General features: G+C 40.6%; 1 protein-coding gene across 1 annotated transcript in view; it reads right to left on the reverse strand.

Annotated features, from left to right (window-relative positions):
* Window positions 1–24,397, reverse strand: part of dab1a (DAB adaptor protein 1a) — a 400,410-nt gene that overhangs the window by 63,019 nt on the left and 312,994 nt on the right. Inside the window, exons 10-13 of the mRNA XM_059647688.1 lie at window positions 6,935–6,997; window positions 5,163–5,289; window positions 4,419–4,925; window positions 1,805–2,037 (exon numbers count right to left, since the gene is read on the reverse strand). Of these exons, the coding sequence (XP_059503671.1) occupies window positions 1,805–2,037; window positions 4,419–4,925; window positions 5,163–5,289; window positions 6,935–6,997 (930 nt within the window). The remainder of the gene's footprint in view (window positions 1–1,804; window positions 2,038–4,418; window positions 4,926–5,162; window positions 5,290–6,934; window positions 6,998–24,397) is intronic.

Genomic DNA, 24,397 nt, shown 5'->3' on the forward strand with positions numbered 1-24,397 from the left:
GCAAATGGGGTGTCATGTGGAAAACTGTAAAATTGTCCATTTGGACAAAAAGAATGAAACAGGATCATATAATTGAAATAGTGACAGGTTGCAGAGCTCTGACACGCAGAGAGATCTCAGTGATTCCTAGCACATGAATTACAGAAGGATGGTGTACAATTACAGCAAGTAATAACAAAAGCTAATAAAATTTTTTAATTGCAAGGAGAATCGATTGTTTGAGTAGAGAGGTTATGCATCAGTTATACAGGGAATTGGTGAGACCACATCTGGAGTACTATGGCTGTGTTTCTACAGAAGGATGTTAATTCATTGAAGCAATTTGGAGAAGGTTTGCTATACTTATTGTTAGAATGTGTGATTTCCCTTATGAGGAAAAGCTGGACTGTTCTTCTCTGTATCTTCTGATGTTTTGAACAGTCGGAGGTGATTTAATTGCAACACGTAAGAAACTTTAGGGGACACGACGAAGTGAATGTTGAAAGGACGTTGCCTTTTGTGGGAATCTAGAACATCTAAAAATAAGGGGTCGAGCATTTAAGGCAGAGATGAGGAAATTTTTTTCTCTCTCAGCGGGTTATGAATCTTTGGAATTCTCCTCCTCAAAAGGCAGTAGATGCAGAATCTTTAAATATTTTTAAGGCAGAGGAAGATAGATTCTCGATTACCAAGCGGATGAAACATTATCAGGGATATGCAGGAATGTAAAGTTGAGGTTAAAATCAAATCAGCCATGAGCAAGTTTGAAGGACATGGTGGCCTACTGTTGTTCCATGTTCATATGCTCTCCAATACTTTTTCTCTGCTGATATCAATTGTCTCAAGTTTCTCACTTGTGTTAATCACATGGTTACCCTCAGCTTCCAGTGCACAATTTGTATCTTCTGCTGTGAAGTCGAGCATAAAATATTTAATCAATGTCTCTTCTGTTTCCTTATTTATCATGATGATTTATCACGAACCGGCAACTAAAGTCCTAAGGAAGGATCACTCAACCCGAAACATTAGCACTGATGTCTCTCCACTGATGCTGGCAGACCTACTGAGCTTTTTCAGCAATTTCTGATTTTGTTTCCGATTTATAGCATCGGCTGTTCTTTCAGTTTTTATAAGGTTATGACCGTTACTTTATCTTTCCATATGTATGGAAAAGCTCTTAAAAGTCTCTTTATTTTTATATTCCTGGCAAGTTAAACTCAGAAGCTTGTTTGGTAATATCATCTGTTACTTACATAAAAAGACATGGATGAATCTTTCTAGTTGAGGCTTTTTTAAAAAATGAAATGTATTCTTGTTAAACATATGAGTCATTTCTATAAATTTGTCCCAATTTTCTGAAGGAAAATCCAGTAAAATGTGTGAATTATACATACTACTCTGACTCATATTGTGTGCTTCATAATGGAGCTTGGTTGTAATAAATATGTTCATTTCCAAATATCCTTTTTTAAAATTGTTTATTTTCATGGCTATACGGCTATACCTTTTAGTTAATTTCCTAACCTACCTTAAGTAGTTCTCCACTCATACAATTGATTCTGTTTAAGACTCTTGTTTGAAACTGGATTATCTGATTAACATCTTAACATGGAATTAAATTCTACTGGAGTTTTACATTGCACTTGGAATTGTGACACTTAGAAGCTCTTGTAATTGACATTAAATGCCTAGTAAGTAAGCTTTCTCTTCTGAAGTACTAACTGCTTCAGCTTTTGATGTTCTAAATCCAGCCAAAAAAAACAAAAGAAACAAAAATGGTGCAGGAGACGGCACTACCTCTACTGCTTGTTGCTTGAATACTTACAGTTACTTGCAACTTGCTGGTGGTTTGGTTGTCCAACTCATCCCCCAATTGGCCAGCAGGAGTAGGCTCACTGGGATTCTCAGCTGGTGACCTGGATGGAATATTCTGGTGACAAGATGTAGTGGGAGAAGTCTGAAGGGGTGAAGCAGCTGGCGTGCTCTGAGGAGGAGATGCTTCAGGTGTGTGCTGACGAGATGCCTCAGGTGTGTGCTGATGTGGAGATGAAGTTGGAGCTTCACAGAAGACAAGAAAACAGTAAGTAATAACAAATAAAACTGATCCCCAAAGCAGTTTTAAAATAAATGAACAAAATCTTCTAGAATTGTTATGAAGTACCGCTTTTCAACAAATAACGTATCATATACATGCTTAAGTAGAGACCAACTTTGCTGAATGTGTGCTGTGGAACTTGCAACATTTTATTTTTTACATCTTCACTTGGACTTTGTGATGCTTAAAAATTCTCAATTAGAGAACCACAGTCATTTAACAGGTGGGTTGGTTTAGTATTGTGATTTTTTTGTGAATTATTTTTGTATTTGATGCAATGGGAGACAAGAAACAGTAAGTAATAACAAATAAAACTGATTCCCGAAACAAAATATTTAATAGCTTTAAACTAAATGAACAAAATCTTCTAAAATTGTTGTGATGTACTACTTTGCAGCTAATAATGTATCATATATATGTTTAAGTAGAGTCCACCTTTGTTATATGTGTGCTGTTGTACTTGCACATTTTATCTTTTACATCTTAACTTGGACTTTGTGATTATTAAAAACTCTCAATTTGAGAACCACCGTTATTTATTTGTGTTCTTGTTTGTACTGCATGTTTTTAATTAACAGGTATTTTGCTTTAGTATTGTGAATTACAAAGCCAAATATTCTGTTTTACATGCACTTCCTCTTACAAACATATAAAGAATCTTTGGCCCCATAAACCTACTCCACTTAATTGTGATGCTGTGCATGTCACAATATATACCACTACTCTGTCCAAAACCATACAACCTCCTGGGAGAGGTATTAAACTGGGTTAATATACCCAGGTCAATTTAGGGGGAAAATACAGAAGATTCTTCATCAATATATCTTGATGATCAAAGCTAATCTAGGATATCTCTTGTTCACTATAATCACTGCAGTACCAATCATTTGAAAGGAGTGATGTCTACCACAACCAAAAACAGGCTCAGCTCTCGCCTGAAGAAATTCAATGAATTGGCATCCAGTACGTAAAATAGCAACCTATTCCAGAGAATCATTGTTTTCTATATATCTTATTCATTTTCCCTTCCTTATATGAATTTTGCAAACTCATTCCTCTGAACATTGCTAATTCATTTAGGACTGGTTAATCTTTACTCAGAGAGTAGTAAGGGAATGGAAAGCTTTGCCTGCGACAGTAATAGATTCGCCAACTTTAAGTACATTTAAGTCGTCATTGGACAAGCATATGGATGTACATGGAATACTGTAGGTTAGATGGGCTTCAGATTGGTATAACACGTTGGCACAACATCGAGGGCCGAAGGGCCTGTACGGTGCTGTAATGCTCTATGTTATATGTTCTATGATCTAGGCGCCGTGCCACGTTATAGGCATTGATTCTTTGGGTAGATTTTTGTTTAAAAAGAACACACACATGACATAACTGTGATTTCAAATAGCAAACATGTTTTCAGGAAGAACAAATTAATGAGGAACATTAAATATATACCATCAGTAAATCCATCATTAAAAATTAATTTAAGTATTACATTTTGCTTGCTTATATCATTCTGGGAGAAACAGATATTAAAGATTCGGCCTCAACTACACTAAAACACCACTCACTGATTTCTTTCACAAGCTTTTGGAAGACAAAAAGGCTGAAAAGAAGAATAATGCTGCTCTATGAGGCTTGCAATCAAGGATCCTGAGCATCTGTAATGTAATAACGACCCATACATCTTTGGTATACCTAATATTAAAAAAGTCATGGAGTTTGTAAAGAACATTAACTCAAATAGTAGACAGAACACCAAAAACAGTTAGTTGGATTTTCAGAACCAGCACCTACTTTCTGAATTGTATTTAATTAATATGTTCATCCCTAGTATTGATACAAGATTTTGCTTGTGTTTCTTTTCAAAAATTATACTCTTGATAATTTCTCTTCCATGATAAAAGTGTTTAAATTAAGGAAAGTGAAATTTTGAATGGTCAAATGACTCAATGGGTAATGCACCTCCTAGCATGACATATAGTCATTGAGAGAATCTTCCATAATCCTGAAGTATGGTGGGAGTTTTACATATTGGCCTCATTGGGACAGGAAAAAACTAAACAACCAGCATTCTAACTCCTGATCTCCACTCAGTGAGCCATGCTGAAAATTCAAGCATAGGGAAGATAAACTCAACTGTGATTTCAACCCATGTTCAATCGGCTGCTAACTATCAAATTTTAGGTTTAAATTGTGATGAGGCCATTAAAATAAGGCATTGAAAAATGAAAGGCATTTGTGGAACCATATCTCAGCACAAGGGAGGAAAATTATCAGAGGAAAAATAGTTTTCTCATGATCACACATGATTAAAGGATAACATAATAACTGTTGAGAAACTTACGTGAATTGGTTGATGATGGTGTGGAATTGGAGGTTGCTGGAGTTAAATTTAACTGAGAGATATCAAAGTCATCAGCATCGTCTATCTCCTGTGCCACCCCGACTTTGTTAAAATAGCTTGTGAAGGCCTCTGAGGTGCACGAGAGTGATGGCTGCTCGTTTCTTCTCGATGACACTACTGGGGGTTTGACCATCTGGAATTCTTTAAACATCTCCTTCCCCATTTTCTGTTTTGGCTTCTCTTCTTGATGACTGGCAATTGTTGGTTGACCAGCAGATAAGGCTGCTTTGAACATGGCAGTTTGTAGTGGCATAGGAGTTTGTGCTGACATGAATACAGTGGGCTGGAATGGGCTTCCAACAGGAGCCCACTGCTGCTGAACAGCAAATAAGGTAGGTTGGCCCCATGCTGTTGACTGGACACCAGCTAACAAAGGATTGATGATATTTTGAGCACTTGATTGTTGCGCCCAGACTGCAGGTGGCACTGCTCCCATTGTGACATATCCTGTCAGAATGAACAATGAAGAATACTGTTACAACACTTGCTATGTCAATGATATATTAAAGAAGGCATTCCTCAGAAGATGAATAAGGGTGAGAAGAATTAATTACACAGGTGATTATAAATGACTGCTAGAAGCAATGGACCTAACATATTTAATTTATCACTTTGCTTGATCCTGGAATTGTTCACTAACATAACCTTTCCCTATCATAACACTAAACAAAGTTTTATTCTTACCTGTGGGCACACCAGCAGTGTTGAAAGGAACAGATCCAAACAAGTCAGGTCTTCCTGTTGGTTGAGCACTTAGAACTCCAGGGGCAAATGTATCTGGCCCAAGGACATTTGCAGGTGATGCTGGTGTCTGAAACAAGATACAACTGATGCAGATTTAATGATACTGCCACCTCGATGAGGTATTTAAGGCTCAGATTTAACAGCTATTAAATATAACTCCTAAATCAACTAACAAAATACTTCTCTGTTCTTCAAGTTTCAACAATTACACAAAGCATTAAGAATGAAGTATTTAGTTTCAGAAAAGTTCAAAATATTGTATAGTTTTCCATTTATCTAGAATTAAATCATGCAAATAAAATTCCATTCATTCTCTCTTAATTCCATTTCCTGTCAGCTTTGCTATGACACCAACTTAACTAAATGGAAAAGCTTGCCATTTTTGTGCTCATTTGAAAATTACAAACCAAATTTCAGGAATATGAATGCTGTGTCCTACAGTCTTGGCTGTTGCAAACAAGCTTTTGGCAATACAAAATCACAGCCACAAATGGATGAAAGTAATACTTAACAGCACTCATAATGGAATTTATATCCATCCTTTGTAAATATCATCCCAAACAACCATCAATTCCAAACCATTTAATCTCATTCAAATTCCCTGAGAAGCTGCTCAAAATATCTGGCACACTTTAATGATTGTAAAATTTTCTGTAAAAACTTACAAATGTAACCTTAGGCATTGACTGAGCAATGCCCTTATTTGTATGCGGTTAACAATCATAGAACATACAAAGAAGGACCAAGAGGAGGTCACTCCGTCCTTCAAGCCAGCACTGCCTTTCAATAAGATCATGACTGACCTGATTTTAACCTTAACTCCACACATCTGCATAGCCCTGATCATTTTTCTTTTCCATGGAAATCAAAAATCTATCTACCTCTGCCTTAACAATATTTAAAGATTCTGATATACTGCCATTTGAAGAAGGGCATTCCAAAGGCTCTCAATTCCTGACAGAAAAAGAAATGTTGCCTTATTTTTGTTTTAAATGGGTGCTATAATATTTTTATACAATGATCCCCAATTCTAGATTCTCCCACAAGAGGAAAAATGCTCTGAACATTAATGTGGTCAAGTCGCCTCAGGATCTGCTATGTCCCAAATCATTCAGTGTCAACTCTTCTAAGCTCCAGAAGATACAGGCCTGGCCAGTTTAACCTTTCCTTAGAAGGCAATCCCCTTAGTTCAGATATTATTCTAGGAAACCATCTCTGAACTGCTTCCAACACATTAATATCCTTTCTAAAGTATGGCCAATACTGTACACAATGTTCAAGATGCGGTCTCACTGATTCCCTGCATAACTAAAACATAAGCCCCCTATTCTTGTATTCAATTCCCCTTGAGATAAACCACAAAATTTTATTAGCTTTCCTGATTACTTGTATTATGTGCATGCTAAGCTTTTCAGATTAATTACTAGGACACCTAGATCTCTCTGCATGTTAGAGCTCTGTAACAGCTTGCCCATTTAAATAATATACTTCTTTTTTATTCTTTCTGCCAAATGGACAACTTCACACTTTTCTTTTTTAAATATCTAAAGAAACTTTTCCTATCTGATTTTATATTTTTAGATAATTTTCTCTCATTCTCTATTTTTTCCCTCATTAATCTTTTAATGATTGTTTGCTGCACAGCTGTATAGCAATAAAGATATCTGTAAGAATTTAAACAACATCAATGAATATTTTAAAATGGCTCTTACCCCAAGTGATGTAATGTCAGGGGGTGTAGACATATCACCAAAGAGGTCTAACTGATGAATTGTCTGTGAGAAAAATACCAGATTGATCACTGTCTCATTGGAATATAGGCAACAGCATTGCCATGGCATTATATTGTACATTTTGAAATACATATTGTGACTATTAACAATTCAATGTAGTGCCATATGGAAAGTAAATAGGCTCACCAAACTTCATTTAAAGGGTGTATCAGGTTTTGATAACTGATAATGTTGAAACAACTGCATAAAACCCTATTGCAGTGTATGAGAAGGTCCACCAACTTCTCATGACAAATAAAGGGAGGTTAATAAAAGTCAGTCTAGCCAGTTGAACCCACATCCTCAGACGTATCGCAATATATAAAAAATTCTTCAATACATTCCTCCAAGACATAGTTCCTTGTACTTGCATGGCGTCAGGTATGTGCAATCACATTGCAAATTACCAATAATGACTGGCGTTTACAAAAGGGCTTTTAGTGCAGCTTCGACATTTGATTAAAAACATAAGTTGCTGGAAAAGCTCAGCAAGTCTGGCAGCATCAGTGGCGAGAAATTAGAGTTAACGCTTCGGGTCCAGAGACTCTTCCTCAGAACACTTCATCTTGATATTTGATTATCTGACCAAAAGGAAATTTAGGCAAAGGATGTACATGAAATTGTGGAATAGCCTGTCGTATTATAGAATCATAGAATCATAGAATCCTTACAGTGAGGAAACAGGCCCTTCGGCCCAATGAGTCTACACCGACCTTCGGAGCATTCCACCTAGACCCATCCACCTATTAACCCACCTAATCTACATATCCCTGAACACTATGGGCAATTTAATATGACCAACCCACCTAGCCTGTATATCTTTGGTCTGTGGGAAGAAACCGGACCACCCAGAGGAAACCCATGGAGACACTGGCAGAATGTGCAAACTCCACACAGACTGAAGGGAGAATTCTGACAGGGCATCAACATATATCCACAGACATTAACATTTCCACATATATCATTAAACATCAATGTGTAGCAAGGGATGCTGTTTTAATTTTTTTCCTAATCCAGGGATACTGATATCCACTGTAATCTCTTTCAGACAGCTGAATAGAATTCAGGACCCTTTTCTTATGTTCTATACAATGTGTGATGTAATAATTGACTACATCAGCAGGGGGAAGTATTGGTCTGGTTATTTGTTACAACTTCTTTGAAAGCATTTAAAAAGCATATAGAAACACAGGACTTAGCCAGATATGCAATATGCCATGAAGCCTAGCAAGTTCTCTTATAGCATTTTACCAAACTTGCCTCATTAATTACTTATCACACTCCTGTGGCATATTTCACATCTGATTTCAATCCGCCTTACCAGGTGCCATTCCCACAACAACACGGCATTCAGTGAATATCCATCAAAACACTGGGATCCTGTGCGCCTGCACCATCTGTAAAAGGCCAGTATGCTTCTGCACTGGCACTGGCATTCTGAAGCTGCCTAGTTCACTGACAGAGTCCACATATAGTAGAGAAGGGGAAGATGGTATCATCATTCTCCAACAGGGGCATGAAGGTATTGGTTGAGGGTGTAGTCCAGAGGTGAGGTGCCATTTTGCTGGCGGATTGGACAGGGAAGGATATGACACCTTAGAAGCTTGATCTGAGGTCACCACTTGGGGTCAGTGCCACCTCCGGGGAGTGTAGGAATGGCCAGTGGTGACACTCAATGGCATTCTCTAGTCCACCAAGGTAAGTGTCACACTTTTCTCTTTGTTACATCACATTCACTGTATCTCTGCCACCACACCCACTTCCCACAAATGCTCTCTGCTGCTCCTACCACCGCATACACCACCTTCCTTCACTTGTTCTTGTTCACTCCAAACTAACATACCATTATCCCTGCATGCCCTCCCCGAAGACTGTCTCCTCAGCCCTTCAGAACACCTTTTTCGCACATCCACCACCATTAACTGATGTGAAAACAACTGAGACCTCAATCATTCCCTCCCTTTCAGCCATTACAACAGAAGACAGCCAACAACAGGGTACAGTACATCAGTATGGGTGAGGAAGGCCCAACAATAGGGATCCTGAATATTAATGAGGTGAGTCGTGCTGTTAGCAAGGTATTTAACGAGGAAAAATCACCATCAATTAGCATTTCACAGCTACCTAGTAAGAATCCCTGCAAGCCATTTGTGAAAAGCATAAAAGATGACACAAGTTTCTCCCCACATCCTTGCCACAATTGTTACCTGATTTTGCTACACATCTCACTTTAGTCCTTGCTGCTCAGGCCTCTACAATATACCATCCATTATACTCTTGAATTTCAAGAAGTCCCGCTTATTGCCAATCATGTGACAAAGTGTAACACCTGTCCACTCATTTGCTTGGATTTGGATACATGTCAAGTTGTGGGGACAGTGACACTTGAATATTCTGGATGGCTGAGTAAGAATTCCTTAGATGCGCTCATTTCAACATTACTCTGTAATGTCTGAGCCATTTAGGTGGCAGGAAGGAGGGAGAGTAAGGGGCAGAAAGACATTGCTGCCATCATTATTCAGGAAATTCACACATGCCTACTTTTGGGCAAATGAGAAACAAAAGCTAATCCCTGTGACTGAATAGCTAGGCCAAAGGTATAAATTAAATTGGATTTCAGGCCTCTTTTCAATTTAGGCAATGAGTTTTAAGGAATAAGAGGCAACGAACCAAGAAAAAGATCAAAGTTGAGATCAAATATCAAGATCGAAGGAATTGTGAGGAGTACTCTGTCACCTCCTGGCTCCATATTTAAATAAATATACATGTAAAATGTACATCCTCATTTAAAAGCAGCAGATGGGCTGCCTCGGTGTAGAACACATTTAAAGTGGACTCCTCTAAAAGTCATTAGACTAAGAATTATAGATGACCATCAAAAATTTAAATCTTGTTTATGCTATTTATTTGGATATTACAAACATGACATGGGGTGCCCTTCTTGTTTGACTATTCCACTGCTCTCCTGGATGGGCCACCATCAATCACCTTCTGCAACCACCAGCTCAACTACAGCTTTATTTCCTGCGGTGACCTCTGATATACCCTTGATCAGTGTTGACTCAACTGTGACTTCCCATCAGTGAGGCAATTTCACAGCAGAGAAATGGGGCTCGTGTTTTAGACCCTGTAGAGGTGGACAACAAGCAGATGTGGTCTGAAAATACCAGAAGTATTGGGCATGCGGTGACTAATTTTCCGATCCTGCTACTGACACTGGCCATTTTTGCTGAGGCAGGTGGAGGGCCTGTACAAATACCAGATATTTTTGAAATAAAACAAACGTGTTATGACGCATCTCTGGATCAGGTGGAATTTGAATGCCTGCCTTCTGACTAAAATGTAGGTTGAGCCACAAACACTCTGCGCAGACACCTATCCACAGTAATCAGAGATAATGGGAACTGCAGATGCTGGAGAATCTGAGATAACAAAGTGTGGAGCTGGATGAACACAGCAGGCCAAGCAGCATCTTAGGAGCACAACAGCTGACTGGCCCGAAACCCCACCTCTTCTTCTGTTACATTGATGACTGTATTGGCGCTGCCTCATGCTCCCAAGAGGAGCTCGAACAGTTCATCCACTTCGCCAACACCTTCCACCCCAACCTTAGTTGGTCCAGTTCACCTGGACCATCTCCTCACTTTCCTGGGCCTTTCTGTCTCCATTTGAGGCAACCACCCAGAAACCGATATCCATTTCAAGTCCACCGACTCCCACCCAACTTCCTGCAAAAATTCCATCCCCTATTCCCAATTCCTTCACTTCTGCCGCATCTGCTCCCAGGATGAGGCATTCCACTCCCGTACATCCCAGATGTCCTCGTTCTTCAAGGACCACAACATCCTCCCCGCCGTGGTCAAGAACGCCCTCGACCGTGTCTCCCGCATTTCCCGTGCATCATCCCTCACACCCCGCCCCCACAATAACCACCAAAAGAGAATTCCCCTAGTCCTCACATACCACCCCACCGCCCTCTGGATACAACGCATCATCCTCCGACACTTCTGCCATCTACAATCCGACCCCACCACCCAAGACATTTTTCCCACCCCACCCTTGTCTGCCTTCTGGAGAGACCACTCTCTCTGCAACTCCCTTGTCAGCTCCACACACCCCTCCAACCCCACCACACCCGGCACATTCCCCTGCAACCGCAGGAAGTGCTACACTTGCCCCCACACCTCCTCTCTCACCCCTATCCCAGGCCCCAAGATAACTTTCCATATTAAGCAGATATTCACCTGCACATCTGCCAATGTGGTATACTGCATCTGCTGCACCCGGTGTGGCTTTCTCTACATTGGGGAACCAAGTGGAGGCTTGGGGACCGCTTTGCAGAACACCTCCGCTTGGTTCGCAATAAACAACTGCACTTCCCAGTCGCGAATCATTTCATCTCCCCCTCCCATTCCTTAGATGACATGTCCATCCTGGGCCTCCTGCAGTGCCATAATGATGCCACCCATAGGTTGCAGGAACAGCAACTCATATTGTGCTTGGGAGCCCCCGCAGCCCAATGTGGATTTCACAAGCTTCAAAATCTCCCCTCCCCCCACCGCATCCCAAAACCAGCCCAGTTCATTCTCGCCTCCCTAACCTGTTCTTCCTCTCACCTATCCCCTCCTCCCACCTCAAGCCGCAGCTCCATTTCCTACCTACTAACCTCATCCCGCCCCCTTGACCTGTCCGTCCTCCCTGCACTGACCTATACCCTCCCTACCTCCCCACCCATACTCTCCTCTCCACCTATTTTCTCCTCTATCCAGCTTTAGTCCGCCTCCGCCTCTCCCCCTATTTATTTCAGAATCCTCTCTCCATCCCCCTTTCTGATGAAGGTTCTAGGCCTGAAACGTCAGCTTTTGTACTCCTAAGATGCTGCTTGGCCTGCTGTGTTCATCCAGCTCCACACTTTGTTATCTCCTATCCAGAGTGAGGCAGGTAACCAAATAATCTCATTGGTAGCCTTATTATTAAGGCTTAGAGCAGGCTGAGTGTTTTTTTTGTCTGAGTGGGATTTTTTTTAATGTAATGAGTAACAGTTTAATTGCTGGAGGCAGGAGATCATCATCAGCCTCTTGTCCCCACATCTGAGGGAGCATAGCTTTAAATTGAGGGGTGAAAGATATAGGACAGATGTCAGAGGTAGTTTCTTTACTCAGAGTAGTAAGGGAATGGAACGCTTTGCCTGCAACGGTAGTAGACTCGCCAACTTTAAGTACATTTAAGTTGTCATTGGACAAGCATATGGACACATGTGGAATAGTGTAGGTTAGATGGGCTTCAGATTGGTATGGCAGGTTGGCACAACATCGAGGGCCGAAAGGCCTGTACTGTGCTGTAATGTTCTATGTTATTCCATGAAATCTATTTTGAATTTCCGATTGAAACAGTTGTCAGTGGGCATTCATACACTGAAATAAGTACCTTCTCATGTTCTACCCTCTGCCACTGTCAGAAAGGTCTCTGATCCAGAGCCTACGTCTCATCTTCAACTGGATAGGGCAACTGCCTCCATGCAAATTAAGGCATCTCCAGCCAAAATCATTATTACCTACTGCAAAAATGTCCATGCCTTGGACATTTGGGACTAGAAAACAGCCTCCTGTGCTGATGCAAAACTCCAATCTATTGTAATACGATCAAGGACGTGAAGAAATAACTGGGTGTCATCAGTGTGCATATAAAAGCTGATCTTCCAGTTGCAGAAGTTACTGAGGTAGACAAGGCTTTTCATAATTATTAAATGTGTGTAAGTATCCCTCTGATGTTTTTCCCCATATTTATCAACCTCAAACTAAATAAATGTTTACTAATAATACCTAATGTAGCCCTTCAATTGGTAACAATTTAAATCAGGCAAGTTCAGTTTAAGACATGGTGAGAAATAATTACTGTATTTCTTGATTACTGTATCAACTAAGTTTACTGAAAATAAATGACATAATAATAATGCAATTAGTATTGGGATAACTTACTTCAGTCATGGAGTTAATGCATGTTGGGAGGTGATGGCCCAATGTTAATATTGCTGGACAATTAATCCAGAGATTTGGGTAATATTCTGGGGAGCAAGTGAAAACAAATTGCTGGAGAATCTCAGCAAGTCCAGCAGCATCTATCAAGAGAAAACAAAGTTAACTTTTTGAATCTTGTGACTATTCTTCAGATTCTGAAGGGTCACAGGACTTAATGTTAATTCTTGTTTTCTCTACAAATGCTGAGTTTCTCCAGCAATTTTTGCTTCGGTTTGTTTCAGATGTCCAGCATCCGCAGTTTTTTGTTTCATTTTAACATTCTGGGGATCTGGGTTCAACTCTACCAATGCAAGTGGTGGAGTATCAATTTAATGAATATGGAGTTAAAAAATCAAATTATGGTCATAAAACCATTGACAATTGTTGGAAAATCCAACTGCTTCACTAATACCCTTTTAGGGAAGAAAACTTGAGTCCTTACCTGATCCAGCATACATGTGACTCCACATCTATTACAATGTCATTGACTCTTAACTGCCCTCTGCCTATCCCTAATTGTCCAATGATTGGTGGTCTAATCAGTGATCACCACATCCCATGAGTGAACATTTAAAAAATGAATATACTGATATGTAGAACAATAAGCTCATGGAAACTCTTGATAGCCCATCCTAAACACTAGGGGTGAGAAATAATTATAACAATCAGTTTATGAAAACTAAATAGTTTTACTCTTGTTATTATTACTGGCTTGAAATCAAGCCCCATTATTCCTGGAGTCATCACAAAATTTAAATATTTTAACAATTATGCAGAATTACTCAACTTGGTTAACTTTCAGGTACACATTTACAGAAAGCACAGACCAGGTTTCTATAACTAACAAGAATTAAAATTTATTATAAGTAAACAGGTTCTAACTGCAGACAAACACTTGTCAACTACTGTCACATTACTCTATTAGTTTAAACTCTTACCAACTTATAAACTCCCTTTCTACATACATATATGGGCACACAGATTAAAGAATAGGTATTATGAGAGGAAGGAAAGACTGGGAATGCAGTAAATTGCCCCTGTCCACAGAGTTTGCTGAGATGATCCTTTCTGCTGATCAAAACCTTGATTCTCCATTTCCCTTCTCCAAGTAATTTCACACATTTTCAGGTGGCACAGGATGACTGGTTCACACTTCGAAAACATCTCAGACCTATTAATTTAAAGTCACACCTTATCAGCAACTGATGAGGGAAAATAAACCGGCTATCTTCAGACTTGAGATGCTTTTTACTGCAGAGCACAAACAGTTCTTTTTATCCAAGAGATCTGATGGCTTCTGCTAATCTCATTCACGTCCCCAAACTGTTTGCAAATTATTTGGGAGCCAGACACATACTTGTTGGCAGGCAGGAAGTCTTTATCATCAGTAACTGGTTACTAATTCACACATCAATCAGTTACTTCATACACAGCCCTTGGCTCCACCTTGACTGTGAATCTTCCTCACCTCCCTGCTTGAACATGCAGCACTGTGATAAGCACTCACAATGAGTGTCAGTTTATTTGCTTTTAAAGTGTGTAACAATCTTGCAGCAAACCTTGGCTTTTAAACCAGTCCTTTTGATATTTCAGACTTCTTTCAAACATACAAGAAAATAAAAGGTACAGTCTGCTGGAGAATAACTACAAGCAAATTAATCAAATTTCTCCACAGATTATGTTGGATTTCTTAAACATAGTATCCAGTAATTAAGTTAGATAGCAGCACCATCATACTTATAAGCTATCTTATTACTCTTTCAACTGTTTGGAAGTCTTCCTCTTGTTCCAAACCCTACAACAGTTGAACTGCTCCTGTTTGTAATTTGATGATTCTAACACTGAGAAACTAATTTGATTGCTAATTTGGACAGATGGTCATGTTGTAATCCAGGGACTAGATTGATGAAGGTTTTTCTTGAATTAACAACTTTTCATTTACAGATCAGTATCTAAATCTCTGTAATCTGGCCAGCCTTTTGACTTATCCTAAGTTTTGTGAGTAGGTTACATTTCAGTCTGACATCTGAACTGTGAGTCTCTTAAGCAAACACAAAGCTTTCCTTTGCATTATTATCTGTTTCCATTCCATTGTCTTTTCCACCCTCCATGTCAGATTCAATTTCATATTTCACATATTTATCCCTCTCTGTCTCTTACCATTTCACTCCATATTCTCTTCCATATGAACACATAAAGTAGGAGTAGAAGTAAGCCACTCAGTCCTTCAAGCCTGCTCTGTTATACAATGAATACATTTTTGATCTCCTTTCTGTGAATTCTCTTCACTGGTTCTCTCTTTGTGCCCCCACTATCTTTAGACTTCATCTATAAGTATGTGCTCTCTGCACACTTTTGCTATTGAATCAGTGTTTAGTCCTCCGCTTGACATTTAGGGAAGAGATAGATCTCTTCTTTAACTATTCTCATTATTTATTCCATACATTGTGAATTCCTGAGGGATTAAACTAGAGGCCTTCTTAGATGGGAAATTAATCTCAGGATAGTTCAGTCAATCTAGGTTGTCCCAACAGCAGCATCTACTAGCACGAGTTTAGAAACGTTTAAAATTGAGAGATGTGAGGAGAACATAGTCTTTTGAATAGATTACTGATTTTCCACATCAACTGCAGCCAATTAAACGGTGTGTTCTAAATGTCAACTATGACTGAAAAGGTCACAGATGGAAATGTATACTTCCCTTTTTATTCCTAAATTATTTTTCAATTTGGACTTTTCAATACTGACTAATTTGACTGGATCAACTGTCAATCAAAACAAGTTGTTACCTTCAAAATTTAAAAAAGGTCACCTTAAAGTCTCTATTTAATAGGAATAACATAACATCAGCTTTTCTTCATTAGGTAAATTCCTGATATCAAGCTAACTTTTACTAATTGCTTCAGTACCCTCTCAAGAATATGAATACAGAATAGTCACTTTTTCCAAAAGCAAGTGAATAAAAATTCTGACATTTTGGGCCTAGGCCCTTCTTCAGAAATGGGGGAGGGGAAGGATGTTCTGAAATAAATAGGGAGAGAGGGGGAGGCGGATCGAAGATGGATAGAGGAGAAGATAGGTGGAGAGGAGACAGACAGGTCAAAGAAGCAGGTATGGAGCCAGTAAAGGTGAGTGTAGGTGGGGGGTGGGGGTAGGTCAATCCAGGGAAGATAGACAGGTCAAGGGGGCGGGATGAGATTAGTAGGTAGGAGATGGGGGTGGGGTGAGAGATGGGACGAAGGGATAGTTGGGACAAAGGACAGGTTAGGGGGGTGAGGGCACAGGAACAGCAACTCTCAGTGCTCTTGGGAACCATGCAGCCCAATGGCATAAATGTGGACTTGGTAAGCTTCAATTCTCCCCTCCCCCAACCGCATCCCAAAACTAGCCCTGCTCATCTCCGCCTCCCTAACCTGTACCTCCTCTCACCTCAAGCCCCACACCCATCTCCTACCTACTAACCTCATCCCACCCCCTTGACCTGCTGTCCTCCCTGGACTGACCTATTCCCCCCGGCCCCCCACCTCCCCACCTACACTCACCTTTACTGGCTCTATCCCCGCCTCTTTGACCTGTTTCCTCTCCGTCTATCTTCTCCTCTATCCATCTTCTGTCCGCCTCCCCATCTCTCCCTATTTATTTCAGAATGTCCTTCCCCTTCCCCATTTCTGAAGAAGGGTCTAGGCCTGAAACGTTAGCCTTCCTGCTCCTCTGATGTTGCTTGGCCTGCTGTGTTCATCCAGCTCTACACCTTGCTATCTCAGATTCTCCAGCATCTGCAGTTCCTACCATCTCTGAATAAAAATTCTCATTGAAGAATAAGAACTGGAGTTTTGAGATCATCATAAAAATCTTCAGTGTGAATCAGCATAAACATGAAAGAAGATTCAGAGTTAGCAGTTTGGACGTAACTGAGGAGGCAAATGAAATGATAGAAAGATATAGAGGGAGAAAGAGGTATCAGGCTTGTGCACAGGAATGCACAGATGACTGAAATGCAACAACAGTAATATTAGTGAATGAGTCTACAATGACTGAGGCAGCAAAATTCATACAAGTTGCAGTTGGGATAATCCAGTTCAGAGGTTTTGGCAAGATAATAATGTAATTTCTTCATTCAAACACTGGTACCAGTACGATATGAACTGGATGTTTCCCTGTTTCTTAGCCCTTATAACATATACCATGTAGAATTGAATCTTGTTTCCAATTGTCTTGTAATTTATCAACAACATGAATTATTAACACTGTTCCAAGTCTCAGACTATTACTGACTCTACATAGTTCTATCTTCCACTCTAACTCATCAATAATAACCTGTTGTCCATGTCCAATCAAAGATTTTCTCCACCCCTATTCCTGCTAATGTACATTTGAATACTGCTCCCCAAAATCTCTCATACAAAATTCATATCCTCCTGTTCAATTTCTTTCTGCTTCAACACTCCCAAGTTCTGTGACTTTCATTGGCTGTCCAATACTACTCCACCATGTCCTCTGTTTCTTTGATTCTGGCCTCATTTCCCTCTTAACTCTTTATTACATAAATAGCCGTTGTGTCTTCACCGTGTTTTTTTTCTTGACCTCTTCACTTCTCCCTCCTCCTTTAAGAGGTCTCTTAAAATCTACTCTAATATATGCACTCATTTTAATTTAATTATTATGCCCTTCCAGTGTCTTGGGATATTTTTCTGCTTAAAGACTTTATATACAATAATCGCAAGGTGCTGTCATTGAGATAAGGACAATTCCGGAAAAACACAAATGAGGAAATCAAGTCTTTGAAGCAGCTTCATCTCTGAAGGAGATGTAAGTGCTTCATCTTAGTTCAGGTGCTTACTCTGTGGGCAATATTTGTGAAACCATGAAATAATTGTCCGTTTGAAAGACTGAAGGTAGGAAGTTTTTCATTGGCCCTTTGAAGGCAATATACTGATTTAGCCTTTTCATCGCAAGAGAATGGAGATTGTGAACAGTGAGAGTTTGTGATTTATACTAAGTAAGTGACTAGTTATCAGCAAAAAAAATGATGGTAAGTACAGCTAGTGTTTGGAATATGAAGAGGTAACAATAATCTTTATTGAGCAATAAATTTTAAAAATTCTTCCATGATTAACCGTTAAATGAATTTAAGTAATTTAAATAATACGTTGACAAGAATTGAAAACAATGTGAGTTGTTGACTATCAATGGTTGTTCACATGCTAATTTTTGCACATCAATTTCTTTACAAAAATCAACTTTTAAATGTTTGTGTTTGTGCCAAGGTGTGTTGGTGGTATTTATTTCGCAGACTTAGTTTATCTAAGAAGGTCTCCTTCTTGAGTAGATAACTTAGCAGCTTGTTTGGCCCAAAAACAAAGTTGCTGGAAAAGCTCAGCAGGCCTGGCAGCATGTGTGGAGGAGAAAACAGAGTTAACGTTTCGGGTCCAGTGACCCTTCCTCAGAACTGATGGTGGCTGGGAAAACGTCAGTTTATATGCAGAAAATAGGGAGGTGGGTGGGGTAGAGAGTAGACGATAGGATAGAGCCCAAAGAGAGAGCAAGACAGTTGGACAGACAAAGGAGTTGCTAACGATCAGGCTGGGAGGGTGAGTTGTTGCTAATGGGAACTGTTAGTGACTAACTACAGGGGGTGTGTAGTGGCAGGCTATGTGGTAACAAACACCCCCTACACACCCCCTGTTGTTAGTCACTAACAGTCCCCAACAACGACTATTCACCCTCCCAGCCTGATCCTTTGTATATCTTTGCCTAGTTCTGCAGCCTCCATATGTCAACTGTAGACTTGTGAAGCTAGACAGTGCCTCTCTGAGGAAGAGCACCCACAACACATGATAGTGCAAAGGATGCACCATCAAGACTTTCAGCTCCACTTTCCACCAGTGTGGAGACATCCACCTCAGTGAGTAATGTATTAAGAATAGGCTTGGGGGTGGTCATATTCTGGTGTGCATAAACCCTGGAGTGAGCTGACAGCTGGAGGTTAATGAAAGGGATGAGCTTGCCTGCATTTTGAGGACAGACGGAGAACGGGTCCCTGCTGAGCCAAGTATAAATACTGAGTCTTGAACCCAGCTATTCATGAGCTGACAGAGGAGCAAGATAAAGCAGGGGAATATTGTGCTTGAAATGCCAGAGATCATGCCGAGAACACAACGAAGGGCAGAGGAATCAGCCCGTGTTTGACTAATGTCACGACTCTAGCTTGCGAGCAGATGACTACATCCATAGATTTGGCAGCAGATATGGACAGTCAAGTTCAGCAGAACTGTCAGCATCTACCAGATGGGTGCAGAGACCTTCACTCCATTGCACCATCTATGCATGTTTTCATTCAGGAGAACAGCAAGAGGGGGCTGAGTGACTTTGATCTCACTCCAGCTGCTCCATCCCCTCAAGGGGTGAAGGAAGTGGCTTTTCACACCAAAACAGAGGAGGAGTAATAGACATACACCCTAGGCACCTCTACTCAGGACAAGAGCCCTACCATACCAACTCCCCACTGCCAAAGACTCAGACATCTCTATCAGTTCAAGCCATAGAGATTGCACCCGAACCTCTACAGGACACCTCCAGCAGGCTGGAACCCTCCAGGTCCCGAGCCACCAGAGGATGCTCACCAAACCCACCTATGGTGAGATGACAAATCAGGCCTGCAAGTGGAAGCAACAGAAACATGAAAGAAGATAACAAAGTGTGAAGCTGGATGAACACAGCTTTTGTGCTCCTGAGATGCTGCTTGGCCAGCTGTGTTCATACATCTTCACACTTTGTTATCTTGGATTCTCCAGCATCTGCAGTTCCCATTATCACATAAACATGAAAGAATACTGAATTCACTTTTGAGCTACAGATGTTAATCTTTTATAAACTACGTTATTGTAAATTAAATGCACAACTTTTTTATACTTTCCTCTGTTCTCATTCCATTTATGTGAGAAGCCTGAACCCTCTCACGCATTTTAGGTACACAGCACGATGTTGAGGTCTCATTCAATGGCGTCATCTGGGAAAATGAAAATTGCTTAATAGCATGAGCAGTAATTAAGTGGTTTTATTTCATGAGCCATTCATCATGGTATAGCCTGTCTAAATCATTGTGATAATAAAATGGTCCTTGCAAATCAAGGCCTGTGTTAAACAAGTACCAAAACCATATAAGCATATACAACAACCTGATGCATTGTCTATCAAATTGAGTAGGTGTTTATTGGTGCAAAGGGAACAAAGAGATGTGCAATGTATAACCCGCAGAGCAAAGTACAGTATTACCTCTAGCTAATAAATATTCCCCTTAGGGCAACATTGTGATGGATGACAACTGACTATTACTTCTCAGTGTTGATTAATAGATAAGTATTGTCATTTGTTCTCATACTTAATGTCTCTTAGGTTTTGTGGACCTTATCTCACAACTATCTTGGCTTCTACAGTATCCACAGCAGCAGCACTGACTTCCTCAGCATCTCCACTGGGCTGTCCTCTTCTTTGTCCAAACAGATAGGTATCTAATCAATCTCCCCACACGCTAACTTCTCACTCCATGGTTCAGCTTGGTTGTGCAGGCTGCAGCAAACAATTATTATTTAGGACAGCCTGTCTAGTGAGCTACTGGAGTGCTCCTCCTGCATGGCCCTGGCAACAGAAGCGCATTTTCAAGCAACTATTTGTCAGTTCAATGATGACATGGGCTGCATTGTAGCATTGTGTGGTGGCTGTCTTTGCACTGACCACTGTCTCCTTTTTGTATGGTATGCAGGGCCTTATACCTAAGGGGAGCCAGAGCCCACTGCAAATCCCAAGGATTAGGCAGTTTGGCTGTCTGGCCCTTGCTGAACTGCACAAACTGAATAACCTTGCCACTCGGAAGATAATAAATAATAAAAATTTTTAAATGAAATATTGGCTTACCTCATCATGTATATTTCAAAATGGAGATCCTGTAAAGGCAGGACATGCATTCCCAAGCATGATTTCTTTTAGCATTTTTATCTTTGGGTATAGAGTATCTGTGAATTTATGAATGCACTTGTGAGCTGCAGATTGGAAGAAGTCGCACAGGTCTCCAGTTGAGCTTTGGAAGGAGCTGGTGACTAGTAAGTTTGGTGTAGCTGGGATTTTCAGTGTGGCAGGAATTGTGCTTCCTTTGAAACTAGCTGCAGATCTGTCTACAGAGGTGGCAGATGTAGGTATCTGTTTCCCTGGTCATGCAATGTCATTTATTCACCCGGAGATAGCTGCAGTGCTTTCTGTGCACACATCCTTATCAGAGAGGTCAATGGTACTAGGGAGTCTGGCTTCTTTCTTCTGCTGCTCCTTGCTGTTGTACCCACTACTCGCCCCCAATATCAGCATTGCATTTGAGTGTAAGCTGCCTTCCCTCCTACTTATTATCAATCAATATAACATGGCTCATAGGTATTGTTTTCAGGCATTAGGACAGTAGTGGTATTGAATCTGCAGTCATTCTCTGTCCACTCCAGACCTGACCAGCTATTCAACAAGACTGAACCCCCTCATCACCACCTCCCCCTCCCCCACAATACCCAAAACAAAGCCCCTTCCTTGCTCTTGACGGATCCCTATTTCAACCGTTGGAATGCTTCACTCCTTGGGACACGGCCCCCTTTTAACCCACACCACCCTGGAACCTTATCCATCTTCACCGAATCCAGACCACTCCCTCCCTTTCTGTCCTAATAGATTCCACTTTGGACCTATTCCCCTATCCCTGCCCCTCCTTCTCTGCTCTGGACCTGATCTACCTCAATCTCCGGGATCCGATGGCTCCCCCTCCCCTTTGCTAGATTCAAGCCCCACTCTTGACTCAACCATAAGACCATAAGATATAGGAGTGGAAGTAAGGCATTTCGGCCCATCAAGTCCACTCCACCATTTAAATCATGGCTGATGGGCATTTCAACTCCACTTCCCTGCACTCTCCCCGTAGCCCTTGATTCCTTCTGAGATCAAGAATTTGTCCATTTCTGCCTTGAAGGCATCCAACGTCCCGGCCTCCACTGCACTCCGTGGCAATGAAATCCACAAGCCCACGACTCTCTGGCTGAAGAAATGTCGTCTCATTTCAGTTATAAGACCATAAGAATCCATCACCTTACCAACACCCACCACCTTACCCATATCCACAGGATCCATTTTTGCCCACCCACCTCAATTGACCCTAATTGTTGCATCACTTACCTGGACCCATTCCACCTTGCACTCTATCCAGCTAGCATCCTGCTTACCTGACATCCAGACATCTTACCAAGCCAGCACCCTCGTTATTTGGCACTCGACCAAGAGATCTTGTGTGGCACAGTATTTTTCTGGCACATGATTTACTTGGCACTCTGCACAGCACCCTAACTTCACACTTAGCTTATTTACTTACTTTAACAGCAGCTGTCAAAGTGGCCAGCTATGATTCTGGGCCTTTAAATTCCAAAGAATGCATTTGACTGCTGTGAAAATGGGCATGCCAGTTTATTAGTAGAAAAGAAACGTCAGACTAGTAGTACAGCTCCGCGGCTCTGAAGGAACCCTGACCAGAATGTCTTATCAAAAATGTGGAGGTCTCTCATATAAAAAAATACAACGGAGTGACAATCTGCATGTGCCAGCTCGTAATCTCAATTGGACTGTCCAATGCAAAGTATTTCACTTATACACATGTATTGAAGTTGGATGTCCACAAATTGGAAATAGGGACAAATTACTAAGAGCGTGCAGCAGATATCAACAGCAAATTGCCAGTGATGTTTCATACCAGTTAATCAGCAACACATTACTTTTGAAACCAGTGCAGAATTACAATTTAAGTGGCTTGTTCAGGCTTAGGACGTTGTTTTAATTCTTTTTCCTGACATGGGGTCAACCAACCTGAATGATGCTGCTGCATCTGCATTACCTCTTGGTTAGGGAAGTGAAGTTCTGTTCATGGGTGGTTAAATACACACACTGCGCTCCACTCACCATATACAGATGCTCATTAAATGCTAATACTAACAAAGAGCTGGTGCATCATCTTGACATCTCAAGGAAATTACACAGCCTGAACCACTTTGGATGTTGCAAAGTGCTGTGCCTTATTAATATACCATTTTATGCCGTTTTTCTCAAATGTAACAGTTGCTCAGATAACACAGTAAATATGATTAATAAAACTGCCATTTATTTTCAGTGAATTCGTAAAATTCTTAGTAGAACATAAAAGCAGGTAATAAGATAGTTTAACTGTGTCAACTCGCCAAACTTCATCCCACCCCACAGAAACAGACGTGTTCTTTAAAGGAAATTGGTAGCTGGACATAGGATTCAGGAATACTTTACTGCATAGGTTGCCCAAATATTAAAGCCTTCCCAAACCGCAATCTGGTAGAGTGAATGTGATATACTGTATGTATCAGGCATCGGTTATATTAGGTACTTTTAGTATACATACCTAGTTCTCAGATTGTGATAACTGAATTTATAGCACTTGTGCTTCCAATTTTGATAAAAGACGACTAACTCACTTTATAAACAGGAAGAAAGCAATGAATGTATCTGCATTTCATATACATTCAACAGACTGAAACAGCTCTGAAACTTGTTTCAATATCAGGGATGCTTGAGTGGAAGATCTTGAGATAGAATTTGCCAGTTTTTTTCACGAGGAACAACTTTATCTAGTTGGATGCCCCACATATCATCTCTCATCAAGAAGGGACAGCAGGGTACTTGATGCTGCGTAGGTAATATTTCTGAAAGAGTTAATGCTTGAGAATGCATTAAGCTCAACCCAAACTGATGATGAAGGGGAATTGGAAAGACAAAATATTTTAGGATGTTTTAGAGTGAAGACCTATATCCACAGGTCTCCTCCTAATCTTAGGAACAATATCTAACTTACTACTTGTACCTGACTGCTATCATGTACTAAACTAATTATGTTTAAGATTCACATTAAGACTCCCTTGTGGTTTCCTGCTACAGCTGTAGACCAAGTAAGCGTTTAGCCTCGGTAAAGGAAAGAGGATGTTGGAAACAAATAATCCTAACCACAGATAACAAGATGTAGAGCTGGATAAACACAGCAGGCCAAGTAGCATCTTAGGAGCAGGAAAGCTGACGTTTCGGGCCTCGACCTTTCAGATGAAGGGTCGAGGCCCGAAACGTCAGCTTTCCTGCTCCTAAGATGCTGCTTGACCTGCTGTGTTCATCCAGCTCTACATCTCATTCTCTCGGAATCTCCAGCATCTGCAGTTCCTATTATCTCTAATCCTAACCACAAGCTGTTGTGGTTGGCATCATTTAGGAGATCAGCTTGGATATGCTAATGACTGCTGAAATGCTTCATTTAATTTCATCTAAAATTAACATCCCTATAAATATTTAGATC

This window comes from Stegostoma tigrinum, chromosome 8 (genome assembly GCF_030684315.1).
Source record: "Stegostoma tigrinum isolate sSteTig4 chromosome 8, sSteTig4.hap1, whole genome shotgun sequence".
NCBI classification, from domain to species: domain Eukaryota; kingdom Metazoa; phylum Chordata; class Chondrichthyes; order Orectolobiformes; family Stegostomatidae; genus Stegostoma; species Stegostoma tigrinum.